The following is a 19,678-nucleotide window of genomic DNA, read 5'->3' on the forward strand; positions in this document are numbered from 1 at the left end:
CCAGTCGTTGCGCATGAGCAAACTAGGGCAAACCTTAGCTTATTGGTGATACGTAGTTATTCGGTGATATCTGGTTATTATCTCGATTTGTGGGCACAGTGAGGAGATAAAACCTATAAAATCATTACGAATTAATTCGGAACATCCGACAGCAGTTGATGGCGGTGATTTTATAGGTTTTATCTCCTCACTGTGCTCACAAATCGAGATTATAACCAGATATCACCGAATAACTACGTATCACCAATAAGCCAAGGTTTGCCCTACTTACTATATATATGTTTTTGGATTCTGCTTAATATTTTAGGAACAAATTAAATCACGTCATTTCAAATTTTGCAAACACTTTATTAAAATAAAATAAACATCAAATCAAATTAAAATGGCCTCTAATTATATTAAAATCATCATTAGAAAATCCATAAAAATTAACATGGTCTTCCTAAAATAGCTTTCTTTACGCATCACAGTCACTCTTCGTCCTCGTCGTTTCTGTGACATCAGGCTCACACAATCTGTCAATAACTGTCTTATTGGTCGGCAGACTTTGGTACCATGAATGAAGCTCTCGAGGAATAACTCCCTTAGTGCATAAATTTAAGAGATCTTTTTTTTTCGCCTCAGATATAGGCAATGCCTGTGGATATGCCTTTCGAATGGGATAGTCTTTTATCTTATTGATCCAGTCCTCGGCGTCGTCATGGTTGTCTGGTTCATCAGGTACACGCCCCTTGCACCTCTTTGTGCGTCTCAGCGGCTTTCGCGGGCCACCGTAAATCTGTTGGACATTAAATTCAGAGTAGGGGCCCTCATGGCTGTAGCGAAATTTGACTACACGAGGACGCTGCTTCTCAAATCTGAGACACTTAAATTTAAGCCATGCCAATTTCTTGCCATCAGTGTCGTGTGTCGTATTTCTAACGAAAGCTTCATTCAACGCCCTGACATCGAGCATTTCGTCGTGAAGTAACTCTTTTACATTCGTACCTTTATCAAAATGACAACACTGACAACCAATAATGAAAGCCGCTAGAAATTTCATGTCGTTCTCACTATGACTAGGTACCTACAGTCACCGGCAGTAGTATCTTCCGACAATAAGGCCGCAAAAATATGTGACGCGCTCTTATTTGTAGGGTTAGAAGAGCGAGTCACATATTTTTGCCGCCTTCATGTAGGAAGATACTATTGCCGGTGACTGTATTGAATTTCGTAACCGTATATATTACTTGAATGCAGATTATTATATTTGAGTAAATAATTGAATAAACATGTAATGGTTGTTGTACTTATAGTATGTAAAAAGCATAATAATTTGCTTCATAACAATTGCGTGTACCGAGATTAAGTATGAAACGTGCTAAGTTAATTGTGCATTCAAGTAATATACGGTTACGAAATTCAATTCCTTCTACACTTCGTACAGTCACCGGCAATAGTATCTTCCTACATGAAGGCGGCAAAAATATGTGACTCGCTCTTCTAACCCTACAAATAAGAGCGCGTCACATATTTTTGCGGCCTTATTGTCGGAAGATACTACTGCCTGTGACTGTAGGTACCTAGTCATAGTGAGAACGACATGAAATTTCTAGCGGCTTTCATTATTGGTTGTCAGTGTTGTCATTTTGATAAAGGTACGAATGCTCCACCATACGTCGTAAAAGAGTTACTTCACGACGAAATGCTCGATGTCAGGGCGTTGAATGAAGCTTTCGTTAGAAATACGACACACGACACTGATGGCAACAAATTGGCGTGGCTTAAATTTTAAGTGTCTCAGATTTGAGAAGCAGCGTCCTCGTGTAGTCAAATTTCGCTACAGCCATGAGGGCCCCTACTCTGAATTTAATGTCCAACAGATTTACGGTGGCCCGCCAAAGCCGCTGAGACGCACAAAGAGGCGCAAGGGGCGTGTACCTGATAAACCAGACAACCATGACGACGCCGAGGACTGGATCAATAAGATAAAAGACTATCCCATTCCAAAGGCATATCCACAGGCATTGCCTATATCTGAGGCGAAAAAAAAAGATCTCTTAAATTTATGCACTAAGGGAGTTATTCCTCGAGAGCTTCATTCATGGTACCAAAGTCTGCCGACCAATAAGACAGTTATTGACAGATTGTGTGAGCCTGATGTCACAGAAACAGATGACGAGGACGAAGAGTGACTGTGATGCGTAAAGAAAGCTATTTTAGGAAGACCATGTTAATTTTTATGGATTTTCTAATGATGATTTTAATATAATTAGAGACCATTTTAATTTGATTTGATGTTTATTTTATTTTAATAAAGTGTTTGCAAAATTTGAAATGACGTGATTTAATTTGTTCCTAAAATATTAAGCAGAATCCAAAAATATATATATAGTAAGTAGGGCAAACCTTGGCTTATTGGTGATACATAGTTATTCGGTGATATCTGGTTATTATCTCGATTTGTGAGCACAGTGAGGAGATAAAACCTATAAAATCACCACCATCAACTGCTGTCGGGTGTTCCGATTTCATTCGTAATGATTTTATAGGTTTTATCTCCTCACTGTGCCCACAAATCGAGATAATAACCAGATATCACCGAATAACTACGTACCACCAATAAGCCAAGGTTTGCCCTAGTTTTTAACTAACACGTATTTTCACTCTATCACAGCAGTCATAATTCAACTAACTCTACTTAGTTAAGTCTAAACACACTAAAATGTGTGCAAATAATCATTAACTTCGTTCAAAAAATCACTAAGTCATAATTAAGGTGTAATATTTAAGGGCAAAAATTAATTATCGCCTATAGCTCCTAAATCGTAAGTGTGAATAATATAAATCCATTTTGAGCCCAAAGAATAGCAGTTTCCAATTAATAAACAGATATAAAACCACAATTTCATCTAAAGATAATTTCAGTAAAAATTATTTTAATTATTTTTTTCTTTAAACTCTCATAACTCAAAATGACCAATGAACGATTTGGTGACTTTTCACTCTACGGCGACGAAATTTGCTACGTAAAAACACCCTGTTTATGTGATTATTAAATGAAAACTCATTGAACAGATTCTAGTACCTCTTTTACGTACCACTTAACTGTAACTGGCCACTTCAATGACATGTGCAGTTTTCCCGCCGAACCTTTACGACATTTACAACAAACAATTGTTGACATGACAGACAGTGTTATTGTGACATGTGATAATGCACATGATGATTTTTTTTAGACGAAATTATAATTAATTTTTTTGTTAGGAAAATGAAATCAAAAAAGTTACATGAAAAGATTTCTTAATTTATATTTAAAGTTAATTATTTTAATGTAAAGTATCATGTGTTAAAATATCTGCAACTAATAAATTAGGACCTTATATACAATCAAACATTCATATCATATACGAGAGAGTCATGTCATGTGGGATTAAAATCGTTTGACATCTCAATTAAATTATTATTTTTATTAAACCTTATTTGAAGTTGGTGGTTGCAACCAAATCTTGGGGCAACCACTATCTAAGGATGAAAAAAAAAAAACATTCAGTCGAATTGAGAACCTCCTCCTTTTTTGAAGTCGGTTAAAAAGTTTATATAAACTTGTTGTATTACGCCGTGTCTTGCGTGGGCGACGGTCGACCGTCGCCGTCGCGTCTCATACTTCCATATCGATAAGGTTTGATTTCGTATGCGTCGCATCGCCGTCGCGCGACCATCGCGCGACCGTCGCCCACGCAAGCCACGGCCTTAGGATTAAGTAGACGACAACATGAGTTGTTTATATCTGTACAGAGCAACATCGCCACAACAGTGACAAAGCTCTTTAAATAAAGATAAAAAAAAAACAACTGCGTAAACCCAGGCTTATAATGATTCATCGTTATAAACGTAAATTTTCTTAATTTTCTAAAATATACATACCTCTTTTTCTGGGAAATCATCAGCGTCATCAAGAGAATCTGTCCTAATTTTCCTGGGATCGAAACTAGAAGCAGGTGCTCTCCCGTCGACATCAGAAAGAGGTTCAATGATTTCTAACACTTTGGCTTTATCCATATCTGAAAAAAAAAACTGCAGGTGACAAACTATTCAGTATTCAACATGAAAGTATTTTATAACTTATTTTGAAATAGTGTAAGATTACCTGATTCTGAATCTGTATAAATTTGTTCTTCGACTTCATCTGGAGAGCTTTGCACTGAAAACGTCCTAGCATGTTTTTTCTTTGGCATGATCATAACTTCACCGCTGTCCCTTGACAATGACTTCATTAAAGCAGGCCTTTCTTTTATAGCTTTCTTAGTTTCTTCAACTGCAGTTTCTTTAACTTCAATTTCTGTTTCTTTTACTTTTTCTTTCGATGAATCTAAATACTCCTCTACGGTGGTGACAGCTTCTTCTATGATTGAATCCACAGATACTTGCCCTGCAATATCTTGACTTTGGCCAACTTCTAGTGGCTCTTCGGAAGACAGATCAACGTCTTCTGAAGCTTGCTTAATAATGATTTCAATGTTATCAGCCATTTGTTTCATAGCCGAATCAGATTTTTTAATAGTCGATTCTATGTCTTGAACTGTTTTGATATCTGATACTACGCTAGAAACTTTTTTAGTCTCTTCCTCCGACTCTACGTCGGATTCCGCAATCCTTTCAAGAGAAATTGCAGGGCTAATACAAGAATGTCTTCGCTCTTCTTTATGGGGAGCTTTAGCGTCGTAAGACCTCTTTTCAGTTTCAACTAAGTCTTTGGTAATAGATTTTATGTCTTTGTCTTTCACTGGACTTCTTGAAGCTGCCGCAATCGTACCCTTCTGTAATATGTCATCTATCACTGGTTTTACTTGTTCTTTTGTAATTTCATGGGTTTCTTGTAAATCTAAGTCCTTAGGCACAAATTTTTTAGCATCTTTTGCTTCCTTAGAATCATCTACAATATCAAAATGGCCAAGAGTATCAGTCCGTATCTTTGATACATCAAACTTACTTTCATTTGTGGCAGTTTGTTTCTTTATTGGGATGTCTTTTTTGTCAGTAATTTTAGTTGTAGTAGTCTTTACAGCTACTGAAGTACCCTCTATTTTTGTTTCACTGTAAGATGATTCAGTCTGTTTCATAATACTAACTGGAATTTTACTTCCAGAAACTTTGATTTCCTCTACTGGTCCATCTTTGAAACTTACAGTCTCCGACTTTTCAGTCTGTTTTGAAATGCTAACAGGAATTTTGCTTCCAGTTGGTTTTACTGGCTCTCCCGTGCTATCTCTAAAGCTTACTATTTCTGAAGTTTTTGCTGAAACCTGTGTGCTCTCCCGTTTTATTTGTTCTTCTCTTTCTTTACTTAGAAAATCTTTTGTTATGTCTCTATCATGTGAAAATCTGAAACATAATGTTTCAAATTAGTTAACTTAACATATTAACTAAATGTATATATAAGTAGTTTCTATTTCTACGTAAAATATTCTTACCCAACTTCAGCTATATGAGGTAGTTTGTGGACATGTTCTGTTACATGATCTTCCGGAAAACCTTCAACATCATCAAGCGAATCGCCGTGTTGTAGTTTAAAAAGCCTTGATTGTTCTGGTTTCCCTGGAATATAGACGTTTAGTCACCTTAGACACGTTTTGCAAGTTTGAAAACCATCATAACCTTTATAATTCATTATAAAATTTACCTGATACAGGTTTTGATTTAGTATCAACATCATATTTATGTTCAATTGTTTTAGATACTTCCGCAACATGAGTACCCTGATTACCAATATCATCTTCTGATTCTTCGAATGTGTAGTCTCGGGATTCAGTCAAACTATGGGCATCCGAGAGGCGTTTTTCTTCTAATCGTAGTTCGCCTATTGAACCAGATCCAGCCGATGTCACTGACTGTCGTTTTACAACGTCAACTGAAAAGTATAAGTGACAAGGAAATAAAGTGACAACCATTTGAAAGATATCTGGCAATTTTAATGAAGTTAATATAATACACGTCTAAACACGTGGTCTCATGGAGTTAAGCATCAAACACACTAGCCACATTATTTACCTTTTTCTACAACATCTTCTTTGAAAACTTGAGTTTTCATATGTACTGTTTCCATTTCCTTTGTCGAAGATTTGATAGCTGTTATTATATCTTTTTCGTTCAAAATAGCATTGTCGTCTTTTGCGAACTCTTCAGATGAAGATTTTTTTTCTGTAACGGCATCTTCTGAACTTATTTTATCAGATACGCCTTCAGAGGACTTACGATCCGATATTTCAATTTCCCTACTACTTTCAGAAGAAATCTTGTCCGATGGTTCATCTTTTTCAAATGACTTGTCGACCTCTTCTGCTTCCGTCACAATCACTTGGAACTCTTGTTTGTCTTGAGTCTTGGGTTTGTCAATTTCTAAATCACTAAGTTTACTAATCGAAACCGACTCAGTTCTAGAATGCCGTTTTGGTGTCATTTTCTTAAACACGGGCTCTGCCTCCTTATCTGATTCTGACTTATCAGAGTCAGTCCGCTTAGGTTCAAACCTCATCGAAGTAAAACCTGCAACGCTTTCTTCGAATTTTTCATCACCAAAGCCACTGCCCGAATCAACAGTTTCTTCAAATTCTGCTCTTTCATCGAAGTCAGATGATGATATTTTAGCTTTCATATCTGATTGATCCGATTTAAGAGAATCTGCTTCAGAGTGGCGTCTTGAATCTGTGTGTTCCGAATCCTCTAGAGAATCGGAGTAGATGCGTTTCGAGAAAAAGCATTCTTGAACCGAATCATCTTCTGGGACAGTCTCAATAAATTGACGTGCCTTCGCACTTATAACTGGTGACTCTTTTGGTGAGACCTAAGGAATCAAAATAAGTAAATAATTACCTTCATTTTATTCATTGCATAATATTCACAATATTCACATATATTCTATTATAAAAGTTAAACGTTTTTATTTTATTCCCTACACATTTGACATAAAAAAGACGAATCATTTGGATACAAACGTAAATTTAATGTGTATGTAATATAGGCTTAAAGTTTATTTTCATATAAGAGTGTAGTATTATATACAATAGTGTTTTTTTGTTAATAGCGAGTGCTTCACCTTTAGAATGTATACAGTTATAGTAGAGTAGAATATAATTGAAAATGTGTACAAAGTTAATACATAATGTTGCTGTTTATGTACCTTTTTCTGTTCTCCCGCTGTCAAAGCGGAAGAGTGGATTTGAGCACTGTACTCGCTCTCAAACTTTAAAAATTCTAGAGTTTGAGCTTTGGATGTGGTTTCTTTACCACTAACTCCAGCTGAAGTAACTATTGTTTCTTCTAAGGTCTTTTCCAAGACCGGTCTATGGGCAGGACTAGCCCCTAATTGATCATCTAAATCAGAAAACTGAGATGCTTCATCTAGAGAGTCACTTCGATGTTTCGAATCTTTGGAGTAGACCTGAAGTAATTAAAACGAGTGATAATCTATGCCAGCTTTAAGCAGGACTTACGGTTACGGCAGTTTTAAGTTTTAAGCAATCTATTAGCGTATGTTTCTTGACTTTCTGCAGTGAAGCAAATAAATTAATGTCAATTTACCTTAGACTCAGTTTGAGATATGAAACTAACATCCTTTTCGGTACTTTGTTGTAAATCTGCATACGAGTCCGCTTTATCTATAGCTGAAGGTACAGGCGATTCTTGTGATACTTTTCGCCCTGCCAGATCTTGGAGATCTGAACCTATTGAATCAGTTTTGGTGTGTTTAGTTGTATCCGATTTTGTACTTGTAACGCTCATTTGAGTAGATACCTAGAATAAGACAATATAATTAATATAACAGTCAGAACACATGTATGCATTCGGTTATGGGTGATAACAATGTCAAAATTACCTTCTCTTTTAATTTTTCGCTAACAGATACGTCCTTCTCTTCTAGTGTTTCAGTTATTTCTTCTTCACTTACTTTTGTTCGCAGTTCATTTGTCATTTGTTTTTCTAATTTCTTTTCCTTGACTGCAACTGATGCAGTTCCATTTTGCTTATCTGTGTCTATTGGCTTTTTATGTTTGTCTCCCTTATCTTTTGGTTCAAATACATCTCCTACAAATCTAGGGATTCTGGACTTACTTCCATCTTTTTCTACTTTTACAGTAGTCTGGGATTCGGTTTCTGTCTCAGAATCAGTAGATTTCTTCAAAAACTCACTGTCTTCTTCAGATGAGACTTGAACTAATGTCGAATCTGTTCGCATTGTTTTTGGCATTGGTTTTATTTTATCATCTTTGATTTTTGAATCAAACTGCTGGATTGTATCTTTTACTGACTTCACGTGAGTTTCAATATGAGAAACTTTATGTGACACTTGTTCTTCAATTTCCATACTTGATATTTGCTTGGATTGTTCTCTAACGAATTCTTGGGTATATTCAATACCTTGCTCTTGCTCAAGAGTGTGTTTTTTCAATGCTTCTTTTGTTAATTTCACTGTTGTTTTAGGTAACTCTATTGAAGATTCTTTGGACATTTTTGATTCAAACGAACTAATTTTATCCTTCAGAGGTAACTCGGCAATGTCTTTGTCGTCTACTAAGTCTGGTGATCGTTCACCATCATCCAATTTCTCTTCGACTCGTGAACTATCAATTTCTTTTTGTGATATCGTATCTTTCGTAATTTCGGTTTTAGTTACTACAGACTTCACTTCAGAAGTTTCTGCGGTAACAGACTTTCTAGGAGTAATAGTGACATTTGAGAAATCACCTGATGGGAATCGCATTGATTCATTTCTCATATGCCTCTGTAGATGCTTAGGTGTGGGCTTAGCAGGCGACGACGGGTCAAATTTTCTAAACTGCTCTACAGGTCGCTCTACAGGCTTTGTTTCTTCTTTCACCACTTCTACTATTTCTTCTCTATGAACTTCAATTTCTTGTTCTTCTTCGACCGTATCTGGAGAAGTTTTTGACCGTGTTCTTTCTAATTTGGGATCTTTGTCTTTAACTTGTTGTTCAATGTCGTGGAATTTCTTGATATCAGGTTTTATTTGTGTCCTTATTTCAATAATTTCTTCCCTAATTTCTTTTTTCTGCTTAGAAGCAGGGATTTTACTTTGGCTAAGTTTCCTCGTTATTTGCTCCTTCCTTTCAGCTACACTGCGCTTAACATCTAAAATACAAAATGAGTTATTATTAGGAAAGTTTTTTATTAGTATTATAAGATAAGTTTTTAAATAATTATTAATTCATTTTAATAGAAATTGCTTACCTTCGTCTTCCTCACTCTCTTCGCTCGGTGTAGGCGGTGTAGGCGTTCTTTCCATCTCACTCTTGTCAACAACAGACTTTTCTTCCGGAGAATATTTTGCTTCGTCTTGGTCTTGATCAGATTCTCTGCGCAACCGCTCTGGTATGTCACTATCAAAGCGTCTATCTTTAATTTTATTGTCTTCTTCGGCTGCAAATAAAAAAGTACAATATAAGTTACTAAATCTTTGTAAACTTAGTGCTTTTTGTGTTGGAATATTTGACTTCAATTATTTTATAGTACAAGTAGTCTTACCTTTGTACGCTTCAATTTCTTCTGATGCTTGTCTTTCTTGGTAAATGTTCCGCTGTATGCGTCTTTCATTCGTTTCTTCTGACTGCGGTGCTATTATATCATCCCTTCCTATCCTGCATAGCGCTAGTTCTAACGAGTTATCTGAAAGATAAACATACATATTTACATCAACAAAATCGAAACCAGTACAATAGTACATATATTATATTTCGTAGCTCATGCACGTAATTAGTCACCGGACGACGTTGCTGATGACGACGTGAGAGCTTTATAATTTGACACAGTAGATGGGTTTGGGCCCGGAGGTACGATACTTAACTGTATTTCCACACTGTCAAAATAAATATACCTTGAGCCTTAGTCCCCGACTGCGTCTTCCACAGCTTCATCATGAGCTGCGCTTGCTCCGAAGTTGTGATCCTCTTGGCCTGGATCTGGTTAACAGTGGCTACATTCACGCCCAGCTCGTAGGCCAGCGCCACCCAGTCTTTGCCGAGAAGGTTGCAGATATCTTCGAATCTTTAAAAGAGCAAGAAGACATTGTTGAAGAAGAATTATTCTACCTTTACGGCGCATTGATTTAATTCGCCCCGTTCAAAGACATCAGGTGTATAATTAAATAAAAAGGTAGTTTAGATCTCTTGAATAATTAAGAAGGTAGATAGTCTAAGATAAGAAATTAGGAAAAAGGTAAGATAAGAATCCTCATACTGTTGCTTCTCTTGCCTCTGGCAAAATAAGTTATGGTAGGGTCTCCCCAAACATATTGACGCAGAATCGGCTTCCATCGACCAAAAATCGTTCGCTAGTATGAATATGCGTACGGATGCGTTCAGCGCCGATATCGCGTAAGCACATCTTCATACTAACGTGCGATTTTTGGTCAGCTAGAGCCGATTCCACGTCGACGGGTTTGGGGAAACCCTTATCCTTAACCTTCATGAGGCTAGAGATTCTTACCCAGGATCACTCAACCGCTGTCTCCAGATGAGCTCCTGTTCTTCCGTCCTTCTAGGCACGGTGTCAGTCGGTACTGGAGACATTCTTTCCACTGGCAGCTCATCAGGCACCATGATATTGAGGACTGCGATCTGCGAAGATTTGATTTTTGATAAGCTAAGATCTAGAAATTAACAGTATGAAGATCTACTAAATCTTATTTAATCATTCCTCGGCATAAGGTCTGGCATCTTCAAGGTGAGAAACGTTTTAAATTTGATATGTGACACTGCGGGCGTAGCACAGTGTTCGATAAACTTATCGCATCGGTGCGTCCCTATCACACTTACATGGTGGCTATATACTTACATGAGAGCTAATCTGGCGTCATTCAAAACATTTGGAATGTTAAACTCTTACGAAACGCGAAACGCCGATAAAATTATGGGTGTAAGCCGGAAGTTGACCAAGTCATCCAAACTCACTCATGTCATGGGTCCCACCGTCTACAATAAGTTGCCAAAAACATTATTGATGTTCCAAGCTTGAGCAGCTTTAAATTCCTCCTAAAGCAGTGGCTCATTCAGCAGTCATTTTATAGCTATAATGAATTCCTAGCATATAACGCCGTGGCTTGCGTGGGCGACGGTCGCGCGATGGTCGCGCGACGGCGATGCGACGCATACGAAATCAAACCTTATCGATATGGAAGTATGAGGCGCGACAGCGACGGTCGCGCGACGGTCGCGCGACCGTCGCCCACGCAAGAGACGGCGTAAGGCATGACACGTCCAGTGTGAAAAGAAAATTGTATTAATGACATTAAACAATCTGTTTGTTTGCATTTGCATTTATATTGTTTTATAGTTAATTACTAATTATTTATTATTGACGTGTAAATTGGTTTTATAAATAAAATATTATGATTATGATTATAAATATTCGAAGAGGACGGCCTGACGTTATATCGTTTATCACGCATGCTTGCCTGCCTGATGATTTAAATTGAAGTTGTTTACTTTTACAGTATTACTTTCATTTACTGTTTTTTTTCTTCTATGAATTGAGTAAGTAATATAGATCCTAATCCAAAATAATCAAGACCTTTTCATTTTTGTCTCAGGTTGAGCATTAGGTACTTACAGGAGTAGGCGAAGGCTCTCCCTTCGGCACCTTCGGGTCCCTCATGAACTGACACCTGCACATCGGCTCCAGGTCCTGAGTCTTGATCATCACCGGGAACGCGACCCGGTTCTCTCTGAACGCTCGGAAGGGTAAGGTCAGCTGTTCTCCGGATTTGGCTATTGGAACTAAGTTGCCGCCGAATTCTAGGTAGATGGGTTTGCCTTCGTGGACCTGAGAGTGAAAAGGTTTAGGTATGATTTTAGAACATGATTGGATCTTCTACTTTGTTCCATGTCCTAAACCCCTCAGCTCCTTCATTTCACATGATGACATTTCAGCGTTAATAAGGTATTGGGTCTGTTTTACTTTGAACGAGCTGCCTTTGGTATTTCCTTTTTATTTGAAATATACCTTTCTAAAAATTGTGCAACTTGCATAAATCGCTTGTTGTGACACCGATAAATAAGACCGTTACTGTCAGTAAGTTAACTTATACTATAAGTTTCACAAGCAAACGGAATGAATGAAGTATATATTCCTTACCTCAACATCTCGACTCTTGGCGACTTGTATGAACCTCTCGATCCTCTCCAATGCCTTGTCTTCTTTATCGTCAGTTACGCAGAACATCCTCAGCTGAGCCTGACAGTCGTCCGTCCGTTTAGCGTATACCACGAATCGCGCCATGAATGGCACATGGATAGCTTCTCTGTAAACGAGGAACTTAGCTGTACCTTCTCAGCTATTTTTTAATAATTCAAAGGGCTTGTTCGAATAAACGCGTTTCAGTTTCATGCTTTCAGCTTTTCAAAGCAAATATTATAACACGAAGCAGTCTTGAGTATATTTTTGATGAATTTTGACAGAAACAGAAAATCACTATAACGTTTGTATACTATGAAAGTGGGTCTTGGTACTCTTGGTTTAAAATTCTCTGCCATCATGCAGGTATGCGGGGAGCAGCCAAACCCTTATCAAAAGACATGAAAATTCAAAATAGACTTTCGACATGAATATTTTGGATTATTTTTGAGTGAATCAACTCACAACTCAATACCACAATTATTTGAAAATTAATGAACTTTTTTTACTAAGTCATTGTTATGTACCTGTACAACTCTGTTGCCATCTTCGTCGCATCCTCAACATGTCTGCAATCGATCAGCCAGTACCGCGCCGATACCGTCGTAGTGAACGACACACAATCGTTCACGAACGTGAGCGGCGTGTTCTCCGTGACGTCCTCCCAGTGCGCCCTGTTTGTCCCGCCTGTCACCAGAAGCCTTGTCATCTACTACTCTTATATTATCATCTTCTTTTACATTCATGCTTTATACTGCTTCTGAATCTTATACTACAACGTTCATTACTATCTCTTTAACTTTATCTTCTTAACGAGTACTGTTGAAGCTAGTGCAGCGCAGCGGTTTAAACACCTTTTCAACTGCTTTAAATATCCATTGAATGCATGCTGAAGCATATTTATTTTTAGGTTTCTACTTAACTTTGGTATTAGCAGCGATAACTACGTATTAGCTATTTGTCTCTACTATACCATCCAATCGCTATCATGAAATCTAAATATATGTTCATATTATAAATGTGTATAGAATTTAGACAGATTCAAATAATATTATATTAAAATTAAAGTTCCATCATAACAAGAAAAAACCGATGCAGAAGAAGTAGAGATAGAATAAGGAAATAAATAAATTAAAAATAATATTTCCAAAACGGCCTATAGCAAACACACAACAAGCAAAGACAACACACCACACAAAAACAAATAACGCCGTTGTATAATTCTAATAAATGAAAAAATGACTGAATATGTGGCACACTATGTACGGTCACAACTCTCAGAAATAGTGCTATCGTCCAAATCAAAATGATTTTAAATTTTCAAACGAATGTTTGTGCCAAAACAGCAGGTTTGGTTTCCGAATAACAGATCTCTCGAAGGACATTCACTAAAACCCAAAAGCAAATTGAAAGAAAATAACAAAAGAACAATACAAAATAGTGAAAATATGACTAGAACAGAAATGAGACAAGTCAAGATGATGTGAAGAAAAACAGAACTGATAGGCCGTTTTGGAAAAGAACTTTGGTCGTCACAAGCAAACAAATTAAATATCAGGAGCATTGGCGCAGAAGAATGAATGAGAATGACGAAGATGGCACCGATTTATTATCTATTGTCACCCTTAAGCTAAATTTTAAGTTATTTTACGTGTGTTAATCTCTTACAATGTGCCAATAAAGATTGCAATAGAGGTCTAGGTCCTGTTTAGTTTGTACATTTGCTTAAAAACAGATAACGTCAAGTGATTATATCGCAGTGCATTTCTTGATCCCAAGGGTTTGGATGTTATGATACAGAGTGAATGTGAATTAATAAAGCGTAAAAATCTCAGCCCGTGCAAAGAGGAAGAATGGATGAAAAGCAAGATATGGAAAAGCATTCGAATCGTGAAAGAGGGAAGAAAATCGATGCATCCGATAATTATACTTCTCAGGCAACCGTAACAACATTGCTAAAGTATAAGTATCACACCGAAACAATGACTCATGAAAAATTTCTGAACTAAAATATTTAAACGAAGAGAAGGTACAAATCAAAATTGAACTCAAAATAAATGAAACTTAACCGACATTTCGTTCGTTTTAAAGAGTTTAATATTTTTAATTTTTTACCTTCGAGAGATCGTTTGCGAAATACCCCTGTAGCGCGCCGATAGGTGGCAGCACATTATTTAGCGCCACACACGGTGAGCGTGCAACACACACAAACACACGAGAACAAAGACAATGTAGGACACGCACAAAACGCACACAGGGACGTGTCCCATAGCTGCTCGGTGTATTTGCTATAAGCGAATGATCCCCCTCTAGCCTACTCCTTTACGCGGTCCGTCATCTCGAGGTTTGATTCAAATGAAAATAATGATCTACGCTAATACTTTCTCAAATGATCATGCTCATCCCTTCGTCTAGAAAATCGGGATATGTATCTATATGACTTTTATAAATTTCGTTAACTACACTATTCAATGTCAAATAGAAAAATCTAGATATTAAATACCGTTATACCGACTGATCTATATTCTGAACTATTGAAAATAATTAGATAAGTATAAAATCTATCGTTACTCTATCTTCAAATAGCAAAAATCTATGTTCTACCGAAAAGTATGTAGTAATTGTTCTCGATTCATTTGTGAACCGAGTTGAATATCATTATCATCTAGACCCGTCTACGTCTAATGTGTTGTAATGGAATATTGGTAAACCTGTACGTATACCAAATATACTGGAGCACTATAATTTTAAGCTCAAATTACTTGTAAGCCTAATTTATTCCTAGTTTTGTAGGCACACTTACCTCCTGTTTTGGGCAAAGCTTAGTATTGTCAATATGTAGCAAACATAAGCCATACTCCATCGCAACACTTTACATACTTCTAACAGTTACTGAAAATAGTACAACGCACACTTCAACTTCTTTTGGAATAACTTTATCATCAATTACATTTGAAACTTCTTCAATGTCTGTAACAGTAGAATTGATTTTAAAAATATTGACGTGTATAATTTCCAGTAACATATCAGCTCTGCTAGAAGAATATAAGCGGAATATAATTGTACCTGATATGGAGCACAGTAGCCTGAGAGTTGGTGCTGATGATGTGCTATATTGGTTGGTCATCCCCTGGGTGTGCGGTCTTGGGGCTGGCATGCTCAGGGTGATGGCTTTATGGAACTTCCTCCTTCTTGGCTCTACAGTCACTACTGGGGACACTGCCACTCCACGGCCTAAGAGCTTGGCTGTCAGCTCTGAGTCTATTATTTGAGCCTGTTGGAAAATTACTAGCTTCAATTTTTGATAGTTAATTTTGTTCAACTTTATATTCTAATTTCGATTTGAATTCATCCCTTATGGCTGTGTTATATCGCTTGCAGATATGTCTGCTTACGTTAAAATTTAAATTTGTTGAAATTTTGGACAAAGTTTTAATTTCTAAAGACCAAACGATAAAGCTTATAGAAGGCTTCCATGCTCAGATTGTGGATTGTGCAAAGTGGCTTAACGGTGCGAGGTGTTATGAAAACATTACTTACTTTAGTATTTTTTTCTTCCAAAGATATCATCTATAGCAGGTATAGACACTTTTTAACACACTATTGGATTTGTAGCATACTGAGCAGATAAATACTAGTATAAATCTCTCGTATTATTAAAATTAAGGTGGCGTAGAGCAGGTGGTGCGTAAGCAAATATGAACGTATGAAATCACAGGTAAAGCTAAAAAATAAATGGTCATACACACGTCGAGTATTAAAGAATCTTGCATCATATTTCTCACACATGCGCATCTAATACCACACAATTTACCAAATAAGCTCAAACGCCAACAAAAATAGCAAACAAAATATAGACATGCATCTCACGTTTGGTCTTTAGGAATAAACCTCGCAAATTTCAAACAAATTAATATAAAGCACAATATTACATTACCCAATAAATTTAGCAATCGACTTAAAAATATATCTTACATTAAAAACGTCACTCCAAATTACAAACACTATCATATCATATTTATAATACGCATTTCATAAATATATTAATTGTATAAGTACATAAAATAATGCATTGTTAGTTTAAACATACTTGTTTCAAGTCATGCTTTCGCCTAAAGACCAACTAGAGAAATAACAATATTTGACACGCGTTATGTGTGAGAATCTACAGTGATTTCATAAAATTCAAATTTGCTTTTAAATTTAAAACAGACATTGACAGTTGTATGAACTTTATTGAAATTTCAATCTACATCATCATTATTTTTAAGTACATTCTAAATTTATTGGGTATCTTCCCTAGTGGAGTAACGCATACGTTTATTATTGTGACCTGTTGTAAGTGCTAGAACAGCCGGCCTGACATCATCAATATTAATAACATCGTTACTGACCATCTTGATGAAAAAATAGTTATACAATATGAAAATATTTTTCAATAACATTGAATATATCAGGCCACCATGAAGCTTATATTTAAATCACGTGTCTCTATGTGACGAAACCTGAATCATTACGACTATTTAGTACCTATCAGTGTGTACGATATGTGATACATATAAATAATGAAGAAACACAAACTTTTCAAATCTGGTTTCAAGAGAACATTCATCACTAGGCAGGAACTGCAATTTCTTCTCTTTATGTAATTAGCTAATTAGTGTCACATTTACGACATTTTAATCTCGCGCGAATGTATAATTACCTAATTATACATTCGCACGTGTACCTACACGTGAGTGTTAAACAATGTCAATGTTCACGATTAAATTTGAAAGTAAGAAAAGTACCGAATCATCTAAGTTACATCAAATCACTTTACTTCCTTTCAAACTACCAGATTTGAAAACCTAACTTACAACTTTCAATCTGAAACTTTAAATAGTACAGAAGAAAAACAACTCTTCGTCGTGACAAAAAAGCAGTATACTGCATGTTCCTCTACTGATTACAAATATTATCCTATTTACTAAATCCAATTAAAACCCGTGGAAAAATCTTAAAATGTAAATGTTTCGAAAACAATTTGGCATCCATATTTGTACTATAGTTATGGTTTCATGGATCTTCTATAAGATTAACTATAATAATAAGAACACCTTCAATTTGGCTTTAAATTAAACATTGATATTAATGAACACATACAATGAATAACTACATCTATAAAGAATAAAGAAAATGTGGTAAGTATAGAAGCGACATTCTTCATCATCATCATCATTCTCTTGCCCTTATCCCAGTCACTTGGGGTCGGCGCAGCATGTCTTTCTCTTCCATACATCTCTGTCACTCGTCATCTCATCATTAACTTGTTTTAGTTCCATATCATGTCTCACACAGTCCATCCACCTCTTCTTCGGTTTTCCCCTCCCGTTACTTCCACCACCTTCCACATTCATTCGTAATACCTTTCTCGTCACATGCCTTTCATCCCTCCGCATTACATGTCCATACCATGCTAGTCGATTCGCTCTTACTTTTTCAACAATCGGTGCTACTTTCAGGCTTCCTCTGATATACTCATTCTTTATCTTATCCATTCTTGTCACGCCACACATCCATCTTAACATTCTCATCTCTGCCACGTGCAATCTCTTTTCATCCGTCACCTTTAGGGCCCAACACTCTGATCCATACATGACGACAGGTCTGATGACTGATTTATAAATTTTGCCCTTCAGTCGAAGAGGCATCCGGGCGTCACAAATGGTTCCCGTGACCTGTCGCCATTTCATCCACCCCGTGCTAATACGGTTTTTCACATCGCGGTCGATATCGCCATCACACTGTACGAGCGAACCAAGGTACTTAAAGTCGGAGCAGACTGGCAATAAAATACCATCGAGTTCTATGGCAGCAAAACCAGAGAGAAGCGACATTCTTCGTCATTGTCAAATTCAATAGATCAAAACAATTTAACTACATGTTATAAGTTTGAAAGTTAAAGGTAAAATTCTTGTAAATTCTAAATCAGGGATCAAGATTCTGAGCAAAATACTTCTTACTTCAGATGACGCAGAAATCGCTCCGATACTATATCATTTTCCGAGACTAAACAAGCTATTGAAATATTACTAGTTCATGGAACTAAATCCTAAACTAAGAGAACTTAGTTCTAACTTGTTCTAAGATTACTTATAAAAATAGATAATGTAAATACACGTCATCAAAATATTAAAAATGTAGATTAAACGGTTAAAGACGATTAAAAATTCGTTTACGTGATTCATAAGCTTGAATTATTGCCCGACTTTGTCAGTGTTATACAATGGTAAATACTTAAAACTTAATCTTATTCAGCAAAGATTTCTCGAATACTTCCAGCATTAAAAAAAATCTAGTAATTTAGACTATTCATGTACTGTAGTAACAGTTGCTCTTTTATCAAAGACAATACACATACACAATATACACACAGCTAGCTTTTGGTCTACAATCAAAAATATAATGATGCCAAAAAGCTATTTCGAGCAGATGTTTCTGAATAACAACCTGCTTTACACACTAAATACAAGAAGTTACCAAATCAAGGAGAAACGCTTTTTCTTAGAGACGTTATTGACAGTGATCTTTTTCAGGTTTTTGTCTTTGACACCTTTGCGGGGCTTGAAAAGGTTTACCTGGAGGCCGACTTTGATCTTCTTGGTGAGGGCTCCTTGAGGGAAGACAGCTTGGACTTGCGGAACGACGGAACTGGATACCATGCCACCTGAAGAACGAAAAGACACTAATAATTTTTTGCGACAAATACTCAACAAAGTCAAGCATCTGTGACTATAGTCAAAGCTTGACATTGTTTTTCAAAAGCCATCGTGCTAGCGACAAAAATAATTAATAATTATAGAGTTAACAACGATTAGAGATGATCACAAGGCAAGGACGACAGATTTAAAAGCGTAGTTTCGCTACCAAAAAAACAAGTATGACCCGCGGCTTTCACCCCCCTTTCACCCCGTAGGTTCAGGAACCGCTGTTTTAATATTGGGTTGGTAAGAAAGTAATGAGCGAATCATAACCAATATTGTAATTTTTATTTAATTTATTATTTTAATCATTTATCAAAAATATAACGGCCTTCGTTATCTACTACTTGTCTCCATCGTTCTGGTAAAGAATGAATAGCATCGGCGAAGAAGTTCTTAGGTTTAGATTTAAAAAACTCAGCTATGTACTGTCGTAGATGGGCTTGATCAATGATCAGACTCAGACACAAAAGTTCGATGATCAATGATCATCGAACTTTTTTTCATTCAAGGCATTGCTTAGCGATCTGAACAATGCGTAATCCGTAGGTGCCAAGTCTGGAGAGTACGGTGGATGAGGTATCACTTTCCAACCTAGCTCCAATAGCTTTAGCCGAGTCACTTTTGCAATGTGTGGGCGAGCATTGTCGTGTAAGAAAAAAACTTTAGCATGCTGTGGACGATTCTGACAGATTTTTTGGTTTAAATTTTCAAGCTGATTACAGTATACTGATGCGGTAACAGTCATTCCACTTGGTAGGAGTTCC

The 19,678-nt window shown here is 36.6% G+C and overlaps 1 protein-coding gene across 1 annotated transcript in view; it reads right to left on the minus strand.

Annotated features, from left to right (window-relative positions):
• LOC125237585 (ankyrin-2-like) overlaps positions 1-19,678 on the minus strand; it is a 128,805-nt gene that overhangs the window by 19,673 nt on the left and 89,454 nt on the right. The window contains exons 26-42 of the mRNA XM_048144718.1: positions 18,789-18,877; positions 15,235-15,442; positions 12,696-12,855; positions 12,130-12,295; positions 11,605-11,817; positions 10,483-10,613; positions 9,872-10,041; positions 9,523-9,663; positions 9,229-9,417; positions 7,856-9,129; positions 7,561-7,773; positions 7,160-7,420; positions 6,031-6,823; positions 5,663-5,890; positions 5,454-5,577; positions 4,130-5,364; positions 3,907-4,043 (exon numbers count right to left, since the gene is read on the minus strand). Coding sequence (XP_048000675.1) covers positions 3,907-4,043; positions 4,130-5,364; positions 5,454-5,577; positions 5,663-5,890; positions 6,031-6,823; positions 7,160-7,420; positions 7,561-7,773; positions 7,856-9,129; positions 9,229-9,417; positions 9,523-9,663; positions 9,872-10,041; positions 10,483-10,613; positions 11,605-11,817; positions 12,130-12,295; positions 12,696-12,855; positions 15,235-15,442; positions 18,789-18,877 — 5,732 coding nt within the window. The remainder of the gene's footprint in view (positions 1-3,906; positions 4,044-4,129; positions 5,365-5,453; positions 5,578-5,662; positions 5,891-6,030; positions 6,824-7,159; positions 7,421-7,560; positions 7,774-7,855; positions 9,130-9,228; positions 9,418-9,522; positions 9,664-9,871; positions 10,042-10,482; positions 10,614-11,604; positions 11,818-12,129; positions 12,296-12,695; positions 12,856-15,234; positions 15,443-18,788; positions 18,878-19,678) is intronic.

Source organism: Leguminivora glycinivorella, chromosome 21 (assembly GCF_023078275.1).
Source record: "Leguminivora glycinivorella isolate SPB_JAAS2020 chromosome 21, LegGlyc_1.1, whole genome shotgun sequence".
NCBI lineage: Eukaryota > Metazoa > Arthropoda > Insecta > Lepidoptera > Tortricidae > Leguminivora > Leguminivora glycinivorella.